This window comes from Lissotriton vulgaris, chromosome 6, assembly GCF_964263255.1.
Source record: "Lissotriton vulgaris chromosome 6, aLisVul1.2, whole genome shotgun sequence".
Taxonomy (NCBI): domain Eukaryota; kingdom Metazoa; phylum Chordata; class Amphibia; order Caudata; family Salamandridae; genus Lissotriton; species Lissotriton vulgaris.
This window is the reverse complement of record NC_141694.1, coordinates 1,587,943,538-1,587,958,163: the sequence shown is the minus strand read 5'-3', so window position 1 is coordinate 1,587,958,163 and position 14,626 is coordinate 1,587,943,538. Positions and strand designations below refer to the sequence as shown.

Genomic DNA, 14,626 nt, shown 5'->3' with positions numbered 1-14,626 from the left:
ATGGGAAAGACTGGCCCATTTCAATTATGACCAGCTGATTCATAATCAGCCAATCAGAATCGAAACCTACGATGGCAGTGGAAAGTTTCTGGCCAAAGGTCGCAGGCTTTCCGACCACCATCATAATAAGCCTCACATTAAGCCCCAGAGTGTTTCAAAGTAGGTTGCTATGGCACGCAGGGCGTCGCCACAGTGATGCGAATCCTCCCGCAGACAATACCACATTGGGATTCCTATCCGAAGACTAAAAAAGGGTTACAAAAAACTGACCAATGAAACCCAGATTAAGAACATAACATTTTTTTGATTTGCTAACTACATCAGTATCACAAGAAAATGAAAGGGAAATAATGACATTACTTCTTATTCTTATAGTGAGTGTTACGTATTATTTTCTATAAGAAGAAATTTGAAAAAGTGAAACTGTGTTAAAATTTGAGTATCAGCAAAACGTATTCACAGGTATGGTAATAATAGGGCAAACACAAGGAGATAATGGACGGAGCGCTGAAACTTTTCAGACACTCACCCCCAGTCACATATCTGGGTAGAATCCATCATCGTTCTTTACCTCACTTCACCACCCCAGTTCAGACATGGCTATATAGAAATCAGTCTTGACCCTGTACCTCAAGGGAACAGTCCAGCCCGAAGGGCCAAGCCATGTCTTCCCTGGACTGGAAACAAGCATCCTGGGACCGGTTTTAGTCTAACAGCCCTCATCAGCCAGGCTAACTTGAATCCAGTGGCAAAGTGAGCAAGGGACCCAGGTCTGGGCAAACCCTGCCAAATTAGGGCGAACAATGCAAACATAAGGAGATGATGGAAGGAGCACTGAAACTTTTCAGACACTCGCCCCCAGTCACAGATCTGGGTTGAATCCAATATTATTCTTTAGCTCACTTCACCACCCCAGTTCAGACACAGCTATATGCAAATCAGTCTTGACCCTGTGCCTGATGGGAAGAGTCCACCCTGAACTGCCAAGCCATGCTAGCTTGAATCCAGTGGCAAAGTGAGCAAGGGACCCACGTTATTTAGTTCCAAGGTCACACATATTAGAATACAGCGTCTTGTTTTATTTTTTGCTCGTAGGAGACTACTCTTTCTCGCTAGAACAATTAAAGACGTTCTGGAATTCTGGCACAGTACAATAAGCTTGCTCATTTATTATTTAAACAGTGTGCATTCTGAAGTTGTTGAGCGGTGCTTCACTTCCCATCGGAGTAATAATGGAAGCTGCTGTGAGCTGTGACTGAGCTGCAGCTCTGCTCTCCTTGACCTTCATCCTGGGAAGAAAGATAACTATGTGGGAGAAGTGTGCAGGCCTGCACACTCAGATGGGTTTTTTTCATTAATGCACTGAGGCCAGCTTCCTGATGCACTGTACAAAGGTATGGGGTTAGATCATTCCAAAACATCTAGCAGATGGGATGGGTACTCCGGATATGCTCTCTTTAACATAGCAGTATTAGTGACAGATAGGGTTAACCTGAGTAACATTATGACCATTTTACTACTTGAATTGTTTGTGTTTTTCCAATGATGTGTCTCATCTTTCTAATACTCACAATTCATATTTTATTTACAAAGAGTAGAGATTTTCACAAAACATTTGAAAATGTGTTATCATATCTTTTCTTGTGAACCCTTGGAATGAAAATGTAACAAATGAAAGGGTTAGATCTGTTTCCACTAATTCCTTGGGAATTAGAATCATATTTGAGGGTAAAGAGTTTAAATATGTCAGTCAGTCAGTCAAAGTACTTTATTTCGGTAGACATACCATAAAAAAGGCCATACACAAAATACACATCAAGATAACATATTAGAACTAGTAATACTAGGTTTAAGTATGTTAAAAATCTCATATAAACAGTTCCTGCAAATGTTAAAACATCGGTTCAAACACCTAAATGTGAATATGTAAAATTGTTATAAAAGAAGTGTGACACCTCCTTAAAATAGCCCTTAGGGCGAAATATGAGCTTCCAACTTTAGTATTGCACATCTCGTGTACCACATAGACTGAAGAAATCTAGCTGTGGCGAACACTGTCAGGGGGGTAGTATCATATTTAAGGATCCTAAAAACCTCCCTGTAATCCCTAAAGCCCCTAGGCCTGCATAGCTGCAAAATCCATTTCTCCCTTGCCCTGGCGTAGGTGGAGCAGAAGAGCAAAACGTGCAGATCTGTCTCCCTGCAGCTCGAACGACCCGGGCAAGTGCTCGCCGTTGGGGGGGCATTCCGCCATTTGTGTGTAACAGCCCTCAGTGGCAATGAGCCATGTCTAAACTGGATAAAAAGTTTCTTAGCCAACGGAGGCTGGATATTATCCAAGAAGACTTTGAAAAGGGGATAAGCCTTGATGTTCAAAAAAGTATCAGTTAACCTGCCCATGGAGAGACTACTTGTTGTAGACTCCAATCGATGCCTCCTTAGAGCCACATTCAGTAGTTTCTTGGAGAACAATGGACAGGTGTCTTGGGGAGACAGCCACAGATCTCCTCTACCTAGGGCATGGCAGAGGTGCTTGATATAGTTCAGCCAGGGTATCTTCCCCGAGGCCCCCCTCTGCAGAATGTCTCTCAGATCCTCCCTGTAGCTCGAAAGCTCAGGGGTCGCCCAAAGGTGCCTCCAATACAAGAGAGGGCGATTTGCTACAATCTCCTGAATAGGTACCAGGTCCAGGTCCAGCCGCAGTGGAATCTGCCCTTAGGCAGACGGAGCAGGCGCCTGATAAAGCTGTTTCCAGGGGGGCAGCAGTGGTATGGCCCCATAGCTCTACGCCCTAAAGCACTCCCCCTCTTGCCTGGGCCTTATAAATCTCGAGGGGCGGGCTGAGAAGTTTCAATGAGGTGTCATTAAAAACCTTTAAAATACCACCCGATGATTGGGCCAGCTTTATGTTGGCCCTAGCCTTATGGGACCCCCAGTCCATATTGTCATTGAGTATGACCCCCAGATACTCGAAGGTGGACACTCAGTCCAACAACGTTCCTTTCATATGTGGGCGGGGGCAATTGGCCGATTTGTTATTATAGACCATAAACTTTGTTTTGGAGATATTAATCTCCAAATTTCTCAGGCGGCAGAAAGAACAAAATGCCTCTAGTGTGCGCTGTATACCCCCTGAAGATTTTGACACCAGGAGAGTATCATCAGCGAACATTGGGCAGGTATCTTTCGCTAGCTAAACTGGGAGAGTCCAGATCTTTTGCCCCCGAGAGATGATCTATTAGCTCGTTAAGGAAAAGGGAGAAGAGGGTAGGAGCCAAGACGCACCCCTGCCTTACTCCCCTTTCAACCGGGAAGGGGGCCAACAACTCCCCACTCCTCCCATACCTCACCCTAGCGTATGTACCCTGGTGCAAACGTTTAAGTAAGTGGCAAAGATAGGCTGGAGCGCCCATCTCCAGCAGTAGTGCCCAATGCTTGTCCCTGTGAACCAGGTCAAATGCAGACCGAAGGTCCACAAAAATCAAAAACAAACTACCTGCCCCAATAGTGACCGTCTTCCACTAGACCAACTGTAATCTAAACAGTTGGTCTATGGCGGAAACCTTGGCATGAAAGCCTGCCTGAAGGGAGGTTAGGATGTGTTGATCATCCATCCAACTCTGCCACCTTGATAGCAAAAGGCGGACAGAATTTTTCTGGAGGACATCAATCAAACTTATGGGGCGGTAGTGAGCCGGGTCAAGGGGGGAGGCTTTCTTATGGATGGGGATTATTTCGGCTCCCAACCAGGGCCAGGGATCTCCAAGGCCTGAAGAATGGCATTGAAATAAACGCAAATATAGGGAGCCCAAACCTTTTGTTCACTGCGATAAAGGTCGCCATGGATCCTGTCCAGGCCCGGGGCTTTCCCTAAGTTCAAACTTCCAAGGGCCACCTGCACTTCATGGATAGAGCAGGGTGGGCAGACTGAGACCGGGGCCTCCAGAAGAGCCAATTCTGGGAGGCAGGTTTGGGTTACAGCCTCTCCATAGTGTTCACTATGGCCAGATGAATACAGGGGCTGAAAATGATCTAGCCAGACATCTTCACTAAGATTAGGGATGATGTCAGACTTCCCATCGGCCGACCCAACTTGCACAAGGTTCCAGAATGACCTGAAATCTCGGTTTCCCAGAGCCGCCCTGATGTTATCCCACCTTGCGGCTTCCCACTCTGCCCTAGCATCCTTGATCTGGCTTTTATACGCCTCCCTCGCCTTTCTAATGCGGTTGGAGACCTCCATAAGAGAGCTTACAACAAGTTGATAAAGTTCTGCCAACCTCTCGGGCGCCAACGCAATCCTCTCCCATCTAACTCGTCTCCCTCCCACTGCTATAACTAAATTACAAACGGTGGCAGTCTCCTCATGCCCAAGTTCATTGTGGCAACCCTGGGGAGCTAATAATTCCCATGACAGTAGATCGTGGTCACTGTCAACCCTTGGAATCACAGAGAAAGCTCAAAGGCGGGCCCAAAACATCTGTGGCCAGTCTACCATTACAAGCCCTTAGTGAGTATAATAAAACCAACTTGTTAATCGCAAGGGCCAGTGGTAGTAGGCGTTTTTTGGGGTACATGGTGCAGACCGGGATGAACCAACTTTCGTTCTCATCCGAGGATATAGAGGGGATCCCCAAAAGTGGTTCAAAGTGGCAATTGAGGTCTGCACCAATGATTTTGTGAGCAAACGGGGGAAGAGATTGAAAAAGAACCTCCAATGCTTCCAGAGTTGATAGGCCCAGCTGGAGCAGATGGGGGCGTAAATAAATATTGAACACTGCCAACGTAGTGCCGCTTTTAAAATTCAGTAGGACACAAAGAATGTCCGGGCAGTGAGAATCTATTACCTTTACTGAACATCTCAAATGGACAGCAACCCAGGTAATAGCCCCCGATGGTCTGCCCCTCAGGCCCTGAACTGCCGGGACATGAAAGGATGCATAACCTTCCCTAACTTGAGGGGTCAGCATCCAAGTCTCTTGAAAGAGACATAAGTCATAGGAGTCCATCAGCTCTCCCCACTCTGAATTTTGGAGCTTCGTCCGCAGTCCTGCTACATTCCAAGAACCAATAAGTGGTAAATGAGATGGAACAGGGACCGGGGAGTCCGCCAGTGGCAAGGGCTCGGTAGGGCAAGGAGAATCAGGATGTAGGGGGCTACCCACTTCCTCTACAAAACTAACTAGCCCACAAATAAGGGAGGATGGAGGTGTAATTATATTTGCCTCGTACAGACCAACTGTCTGACCAAAAGAGCCCTCCACTCTACTAGAATTCCTCACAACCTTACACACCAATTCAAACGAAACAGATCCTGCAGGGGATCAAGTTGGTGGTGGTCAATCTATATTACTTAATGCAAAGAATCTGTTACCCACTGGAATGTTAAATTCATAATCTCGGCCTGCAAGAAAAGGGTGAATGGATCAGGCCCACCTGTAACAGAAGGTTGAGAGTAAAAATAACCCAAATGGACAGTATTAATGAAATTCACATGGGAAAACCCTCCATTGTATAATACATTTCCCACAGACCTTGGGCCCCGAAAATTCACAATCACACAGTCCCCGCTAATGTCCTTAGCTCTCGTCTACAGCCAGCTAACTCTATGAGCGAACAAAATTTCCCCCTGCCCGGCACCCATTAAGGGTCTGTGCCTACTTAACCTGAAAATAACTTTGTTCATCAATTCCGGAAAAGATTCCCCTATATCACTGGAGAGGGCAGGAACACCTGTGAGCACCACCACATAAGGCGAGGCTTCCGGAGGAAGCTGGGGTAGGGGAAGAGATTTAGAAGAGCCCAACACATTGTTATTCCTAGACGGACGCTCTAAGGACCCGGCTACCTTTGTAAGCCATGGCAGTTCCCGTACTATGGATCCCGGGACAGATGGAGACTTAGTAGGGCAACCAGTGGGGCCTGGGCCGTTTGTAGGTAGTGTGGGGAACAGCATATTAGGGGGGATCAATGCAGAGGTGGAGGGATTAGGGCAGAGGCTGTCGCCTGAAGGTTGACCCTTTGCACCTACCTGAATAGGTCCCGTAGCCGCTGCCGAGGTAATATTCCCCAAAGCAGTGGCTGGCTGTGCTTTCCCCGGGCCTTTACTATTTATCAGTGAAACCAGTCTATCAATCTTAGAAGATAGCGATTTAAAATGAGTATTGATGACCAGTTCCATGTGGGCCTGGAGATCGGACAAAAGATGGGTAGCCCAGAGGGGGGGACCAGAATTAGAAACACGGGGGACATGATCACAATCACCACAAGCAAGAGTAGGTACTGGTATCTTATTTAGTTTACCAGTTTTCTTAGGCTTCTTAGGTCTGGCATGACGCACGTGCTCCTTAGGTGGTACCCGAGAGGGAGAAGGAGAAGATCGAGATTGAGCGGTCTCCGCTACAAAGTCTATATCAGACTCAATCTGAGCACAGGGTAGGTCTGAGAAGGAGGGCATAAGGGAATAAATGAAGTCAACAGGGAAGGCTGTGGCTACAGAGCAATCTTCCAAAAGAGTAGAGGAGGGCATAGCAGTGGTGATTGAAAGACACTTTTCTGTATTTTCAATTGCGTTAGCCACAACCCCTATCAATTTTTGGAGCATTTAATCAATGGCCGTAAGGCTTGGTAGGGGTTGGGTTGATGCCGCTAGTTGCCGAGTCATAGGGCGTCATATGTCGTCTTATCTACCTTATCCATACTGCTACTAAATACCACTTACATCCAATTGGGGGGGTAAAATAAAATACCTAAAATACACAATTAAACCAAAATGCAGGAACAATATGAAACTATGACAAGGTGGCCCCAGGAGAAGTATCTAAAAAACAACAGCAAGTGTTAAAAATCACTTTGACTGGGTAGTAATAAATAGCGTTAAAACAAGGTGCCGCAATAGTGCTCGCCCAGCAGTTAAATGGTCTGCTGGGGGAGCGCTTAGAGGGGTGGCCCAGCCCAGCCCCCTTCAGCCCCTGACGGCCACAGATGGTCCCGCCCTTGTCCCGGGCTTCTCCCGGGACGCTCCCGCGCAGCGGAGGGGGACGCACAATAAATAATGTCAGCAATAGGGGCGGTGCTCGAGCCCCGCTGCAGGTGTGGGCGTCAGGGAGGACCCTGGGAGATTGAGTCCTATGGGTAGGTTGCGCGCCTCTCACTCGCGCCTGGCCCCACGCTCGTCCTCGGTAATTCAGGGTTCCACTCTGCACAAAGATTACGTCCCAGAGTCAAGAAAGCAGTTCCCTCAAGCAGCAACACACAACACCTAGCGCTGCAGCACCCGCGGATCGGGTGTGGCGAGGTGTTTTAAGACGCCCGCAGGGGGGTGGTGCTCTAGCCCCGCTGCAGGTGTGGGCGTCAGGGAGGATCCTGGGAGATTGAGTCCTGTGGGTAGGTTGCGCACCTCTCACTCGCGCCTGGCCCCACGCTCGTCCTCGGTAATTCAGGGTTCCACGCTGCACAAAGATTACGTCCCAGAGTCAAGAAAGCAGTTCCCTCAAGCAGCAACACACAACACCTAGCGCTGCGTCGAGGTGTTTTAAAGCGGCAGCAGGGGGTCGGTGCTCGAGCCCTGCAGCAGGTGTGGGGGTCAGGGAGGATCCTGGAAGATTGAGTCCTGTGGGTAGGTTGCACGCCTCTCACTTGCGCCTGGCCCCACGCTTGTCCTCGGTAATTCAGGGTTCCACTCTGCACAAAGATTATGTCCCAGAGTCAAAAAAACAGTTCCCTCAAGCAGCAACACACAACATCTAGCGCTGCTAAATATGGTATTGTGAGCTAGCCAAACAAACCAACATTTAATAATCATATAGCAAGACCCAGCCCATGTATTGTGAAGTTATTTATATCTAAATACACAGCCCTAGTAAATGTGTAATAACCGTATAACACTAGTAGTCACCAGGCACAGAACATGTCTTAACCAAGAGGACTTTAGAGTGAATATACGGTTCCTAATATTAAGAGTATAGGTGCCCCACATGGGCAGGTGTATCAGCTTTTAAAAAGAATCATCAGGTTGAGGGTGTAACAAACATCTCCACCATAGGAAAAGTAAGCATTTACCAGTGAGAGGTAGCCATATCAAAGGCTTAGCTGTACTCCACCTCTTCCCGAGGATAGGCTAGTTGCTGAAGTTGTTGTTAGATCAGGGTTCAAAGCGCCAGGATGCCCTTGGTGGTGACAGGCTGCGCTCTATAAGTATACCACAATACAATACTCCTGATGCGGATAACCACAGGTCCTTTTATGCGATTTGAACATTTCATTTTGACATTTACAGAGCCCCAGTAGACTAGAGTAAATCAGTAACAGAATGGTATTGTGGTTGGTTGCCGACACAAATGTGGCAGGCCTCACAAAAGCCCTCACAGTAGTTTAAAGGTTTGGCACCCTATGTCTCTCAGAACCTAGCATATATGACCTGGAAGATTTTTTTCTATGTTTTCTGCCCTCCTAGAGCTCACTGTTTGTTTTGTCTTTAGAGTGCATGGATCATTTGAGTTTTGGGGCCCTCTGTGATTGAAAAACAATCTGATTTGATTGTAGAAAGGATACTATGATTAAATTGCTCACTGTTTTGTATTGTTTGTTTTGAACATAATTTTAAAGCCCATCAGTATAGTTTCTTTTTTTAGTAGATGCCATTTGTGGGAACACATTGCAATATTTGGTAATAGTGTAGTGCCTTGAAGGTGAATGCATGGTGATTTTCTATGAAAAAGACAGTAAACTTGACTATTTTTTTATTGTATGCCACATGCAGCTTATCTACAAATATGGGTATTTTATGGTTCTAGTAGTTAGGGTTTGCTGTTTAGGTTCTAGTGCAAATTTAGAAGGTTATTTGAGTTCTGTCCCCTGCACAATGTACTCTTCATGTTGGTTTTCCACCTGCTACCCTGTATATATTTGTAACTCTTAGTGCAGTATTTAGTTTTGCATGTACTGGTATATCCTATGTGGTGATGATTGAAACTAAACTAGAGGAACAACAACAATCTAGATTGCAGATAGGTAGGTAGGTAGGTAGGTAGGTAGATAGATAGATAGATAGATAGATAGATAGATAGATAGATAGATAGATAGATAGATAGATAGATAGATAGATAGATAGATAGATAGATAGATAGATAGATAGATAGATAGATAGATAGATAGATAGATAGATAGATAGATAGATAGATAGATATGGAATTAACAGTTTTTTTAAATAAAATCTAATTTTGATTTTCACAGAACGCTCAATGTAAAATCTGTCCTGCAAAACTAAATATGACCTAGGTGCTTAGGTGCAGACTGGCCCTACACATTAAGGATTCTACATATTACATGCATGAGTAATCATCACTTTACTCCCCCTTCATTTATAGAATGTAACTGAAACAAGAGCACACATTAATCGTCGAAGTTAACAGAAAAAGATATAATGTTTGTATATCTCATTATCATTTAATTTACCACTTGATATGTATATATTTTAAAACTGTATTTTTCGGACTATCATTCTGTATGCTGCTGTTGTTAAATGATAGATTTATGTTCAAATTGAGATTACGGATCACATAATAGATCACTTATGTGTCCAAATGATTTGAGACTCTCTCAAGACCAGTGCATACACTTACATTGTTAAGCTTTCTGAACTCAATCCAGCGAAGGAGTTTTTTCCTATATGCCGTATATTTATATTATCTTGAACATCACTGAAATAAAAATAAAATGAACATTACTCTTGTGAATGTTTCTGGAAATGTATTTTCTTATTAAGTATAAAGATTATTTAAATCAAGACCATTTCAAACATCCATTTCTGTTCGAGCAATAAGTTCAGAAGTATAACATTTGCATAAGTAGAATACAAATTGTGCAATGCTGTAAAGACGGGTGACTCACACTTTTACTTATGAAAAAGGAGGCCAGCTTTTAAACACTTTTGATAGTGACAAGCCATTCTTGTGGCAGCAGAGGAATTCTCATGGAAGTGGGTGTCTGATGTTACCCCTCACCACACACTGACTCATCTGCTCTTTTGTGCTTTCTTCAGCAGCCCTCAAGATATCCTTTATAGTTGGACTCCCCAGCATCTCTTATGCTGTTAACTGCGAGGGTTTCTCCCACCCTAAGCTGTTCTTTGCAGCATTTCCTTTCCCTTCCCTGGCTTGTCTTCTGCCACAGACCGTCTCTCCTTTTGCACCACACTGCCCACCCACATTGTCTACACCCACATCCTCCACTAATAAGTCAAACCTGTGCAGGCAGTGGATTCAGCAGTCACCCAAGTACCTTTTGGCAAAAGGGGTCCACTGATGGAAATTTGGATATCAGTAAATCCAAAGCTCCAGTCAGGTGGCTTTAACATTCCCATGGTACGTAGCCAGTAACATTTATCCATATCCCATTCACAGAGGTGAAGTTTCAAGATTTTGTATGTCCTCCCTGGCAAAGTAAAACCTTTAGTCAGACCAGATTAGAATGTATAGTTGCAGTGTAGATATAACAATGCATATTAGTGACCAAAAACCCTCATGTATCTAAATACATCTTAACAGACAGCCCTTATCAGGCTTTCCCATCATAAAATAGAGATATTTGCAAGAAGCTGTTGGAAATACCTAGCACTCCCAACATTTTCTCGCAGTGCTACCTAACAGCCTAATCAAGTGGTGGGTTTGAGGGGACGATTGTCAAATCTCACTGGCTGTAGCTTCTCTTCCGCTTGTTTCCTCACTTCCACCATGCCACTATTCTCATGATGTATCTTTAAAATCTAAGACAGATTTAAAGGAGGCACCAGGACAGCACTCCCTGCCTCATCAGAACTGGCACTAGCTGCTCACCCTCAGTGTTAGGCAACCAGATAAGTACCTGGCTGAAGAGAGATCATGATCTTCCCACCATATCCCAGCTATGGTAGATATACAAATTGGATTGTGATCGACTGGGGTGAGAGCCCTTGTCAAGCAGCAACCACAATCCTTGTCAGGGTGAAGCACAGGCGAACCCCAAATTACCTTGTGCTCAACCCTCCAATAGCTTGCCAGAGAGCAGTCAGGGTTAACTTACATGTGATTTGTAAAGTATTTGTGCAACACTTCAAACAGTCATGAAGTGAAAAAGGATCCCACACAGAGCTGGAAAAATAGAGTTGTTTTTAAATAATAAACCAATACCAAAACTAAAAATATCTAATTAGTAGAACTGAAGATATATAAATTTAAAGATTTTAGTGAAAATAATGCCAAAAAGCACAAAGCTTCAACTATGGATATCTGGTCATGCCAGACCAGGGATTAGTCACAAGTTCAGGCCGACTGTGATGGAACATGGGCTTACTGCAGTGATCCAGTTAGACACGATGAAAAAAGTAGCTTAAATCCTGTTTATGGAGCGATATGAGGGACCACTTTAAAGATGCATCATGCGGTCGAAGCAATGCATGGGCTTTAAGATACGGCAAGGCTGTAATGCAGGGGCCTGAGTCATTGTGGAGTTCCCATTGATAGGGCTTGTGATGCAAAGTTTGGTGTTGAGGATGCGATGTGGAGCCGGGCGTTCCATCAGTTCTGAGGAGCTGTAATGTCGCAATGCGAAGTCCAGCGTCGTTGTTAAGGCTGCCGTCGACCAGAGATGTGAGGGATGCAGGTCTTTGCAACTGACAGGAGCCACACAGCAGTGCAAATGTGTTGGCTCAGCGTGGGGTTTCCCCATGCAGCTGAGCAGATGCATTAGTTCTGCTGGATCAACAAAGGCTGGCAGAACACCTAAGGCCAAATTCCAAGGGTCCAGGACTGGGGTGGCATCACTTGGAATGGTTGACTCACAGATAGCAGAGTCCAGGTGTTAGAGGTGAGGTTTTTGGAGCCTACTGTCACTGATGCTCAAGTCAGGAGGCCAGCAAACTAGCCATTAGAGTCACTCTCGGATCCTGGGTTCAACAGATCTAAGTCTAGTGCTCCTCACCCAGGAAAAAGGGCAGCCGGCAGGAGGGCAGCAATTCCTCAGAGCAGCAGCCCAGCAGAGTGGCAGTCCTTTTCAGCAGCACAGCAGACCTTTTCCCTGGCAGAGTATCCACAGGTCCAGAAGAGAAATGAAGAGGTGGTGTCTGAGGTCCAATATTTATACCAGGTACCCTCCCTCTGGAAAGTGGAAAAAGCTACTAGATATTTCCCTGTGAAGTCCTCTGGCAACCTGCTGTCCCTGTCCTGGCTCCAAACTAACTTCAGGGAGTATGCAGCCCTTTATATGGAGAAAAGACACAGCCTTTTCAAGTGTAAGTAGGGCTTTGCCCAGCTCCGCTCTCCCATCCTGCCAGTGATGGCCTATCCAGACACACGTAAGCTCTCTGTTGTGTGTAGCTGTGAAGGTGGAATACACAAGGCCTAACTATCAGCTATGACCAGGAATGTACCAGCTTTCTAAAAGTAGCATTTTTTAAAAACTGCACTTTAAAATCTGACTTTATCATTAGAGAGGATTTTTTCTTACAATTCCAAAGATACCAAACATGACCTGGGAACCTGCTCCCATTGTGAAATTACAGCTCCTTAAATGTTATAAGGTAGCTCCAATGTTATCTAATGGGAGAGGTAGGCCTTGCCGTATGGAAAAACAAATTCAAGAGTTTTCACTACCAAGATATATAAAGCGTCAAAGTACATGTCTAACTTTTTGTATACATTACCCCCTTGCACCCTGGATTGTCCACGGCTTACCCAAAGGGGGGACATAGGTGTTAAAAATGAAGGTTAGGGTAAGGCAAAAGGTTTATTTATCAAGGTCAACATGGCAGTTCAAAGGTGCACACACAGACTGCAGTGGCAGGCCTGAGACATGTTTAAAAGGTTACAGGAAAATCAAAAGCCATTTTCCCAAGACTCCCACCTGATAATGTGATGCCAGAAACTGTTGCAGAAATAACACCAGTGATTGAGAGCATACTAAAACACAGAAGTTTAAAAGAAACTGTTGGAAGCCTTTGCAATTTGCCTATTATGGGTTTACAGAAACCAAATGGGAAATATCTATCAAATAGTACAGCATCTTTGAAAGATTAATAACATAGCTGATCTAAATTTCACAGAAATTCCAGGCTGCTATAAAGCGGTTGCCACAATTGATTTCAGTATCAAGAGATTTGAGAGTATAGTGATGGGACTTCCTCTCACAGTGATGGTTCCCCATTCAGTGGAGATTTTGCTCACCCTGACTAAAACACAGTATTCGACAAACAGCGACCCACAAAATATGACCAAATACTTGCAGCTGAAAATGTATTACTCAGGAGATGTTAAATGTTAAGTACGGACCCTATTGTCTACTCCTAAGAATGAGATTGAAGGGAATGAAGTTGATCTTGATTGTTTAGATGTCACGGACTTATGCACCTACCCAAGACCAGACATAAAAAATGAACATCTTGATGAGCCTGATTATGCGACTTTTGTGGATAGCTCATGTTTGAGAAACAAAGAAGGAATTCTGAGAGCAGCTTATGCAAGTTTCACAATAAAGGAAGTTGTTGAAGCTTTATAGCTTCAAGTTTTACCTTGGTACAATTGGCAGAGGTGATTGCCCTTACGAGAGCATAATGTTTTTCAGCACAATTGAGAGTGGCTATATTTACAGATAATCAATATGGCTTTGGTGTGCTCCATGATTAAAAATGTTATTGTCACAAAGGAGGTTTATGACATCTTCCGGATCTTCCATCTGGAATAGGGAACATGTAAATGAATTGATATATGCATTACAGTTGCCTCAAGAAAATAGAGTACTGTACTTCTCAAAGAGCAGGAAATTATTATTATTATTTTTTTTTTGGTCCTTATTGTCTACCCTGGGTGCACCAATAAAGTCAAATAGAGAGCGACACACTGCCTCATATAGCTGGATAGGTAGACCAGTATTATTACAGGGTCACCTAATCAGTGAAATTGCAATCTCAAGGACCCACAGTCCGCAAACAATAGGGCGCTGTTTTGCTGCATAGGTATACCTGCCCTTGGTACGAAATCAACAGGTCAGGGTATGTCAGCAGGGAAAGAAATGAAGGATTCCGAAGGCAGCATAATCATTGGACCAAAGGGGGGAAAAAAACGTATGATTCAGAGCTGGTTCCACTTCAGAAGATGCCAAAAGGCTCTCTTGTTTAATTTCCCTGATCTCAGTAGATCGAGTTTTGAGTTCTGAAACATCGATGTCTGCCAATCGGAAAGAGATGGTGGTATGGAGTCCTTCCATTTTTAACAAATTTCTCTTCTGGCCAGAAGCATAGAGTAGAAGAGGAGATATTTGGGAGAACCCGTCACCCTCTCCATAATTCCAAATATTACCAGTGCAAGATTTATTGTAATATGGCGACCAAGGTAGGTTGAAATTGAACTGCTTAAAGAGTCCCAAAATGTAGATAATACAGGGCATTCGTAAAACATGTGTGAGTCCGAAGCAGCTATTGTCTCACACCTTGCGCAGGAAACCGGTCTATCTATAGAGAATTTTGAAAGCCTTTGCGGCGAATAGTAAGCCCTGTGTAGGGGAAAAAGGTGATTTCTTCAGGGCCACGCTGGTTTAACTATTTCCCATAATATCTGAAAAGAACTAAGCCAAAGACTTTCCACGTCAATGTATG

General features: G+C 44.5%; 1 protein-coding gene across 3 annotated transcripts in view; it reads right to left on the bottom strand.

Moving 5' to 3' along the window:
* Positions 1-14,626, bottom strand: part of FSHR (follicle stimulating hormone receptor) — a 1,773,743-nt gene that overhangs the window by 388,304 nt on the left and 1,370,813 nt on the right. For 2 of the 3 annotated variants that reach the window (XM_086927758.1, XM_086927760.1), the window contains exon 6: positions 9,624-9,701. The exons of the other annotated variant lie outside the window; for it this stretch is intronic. In XM_086927758.1, the coding sequence (XP_086783884.1) occupies positions 9,624-9,701 (78 nt within the window). The remainder of the gene's footprint in view (positions 1-9,623; positions 9,702-14,626) is intronic. 3 annotated transcript variants of the gene reach the window in all.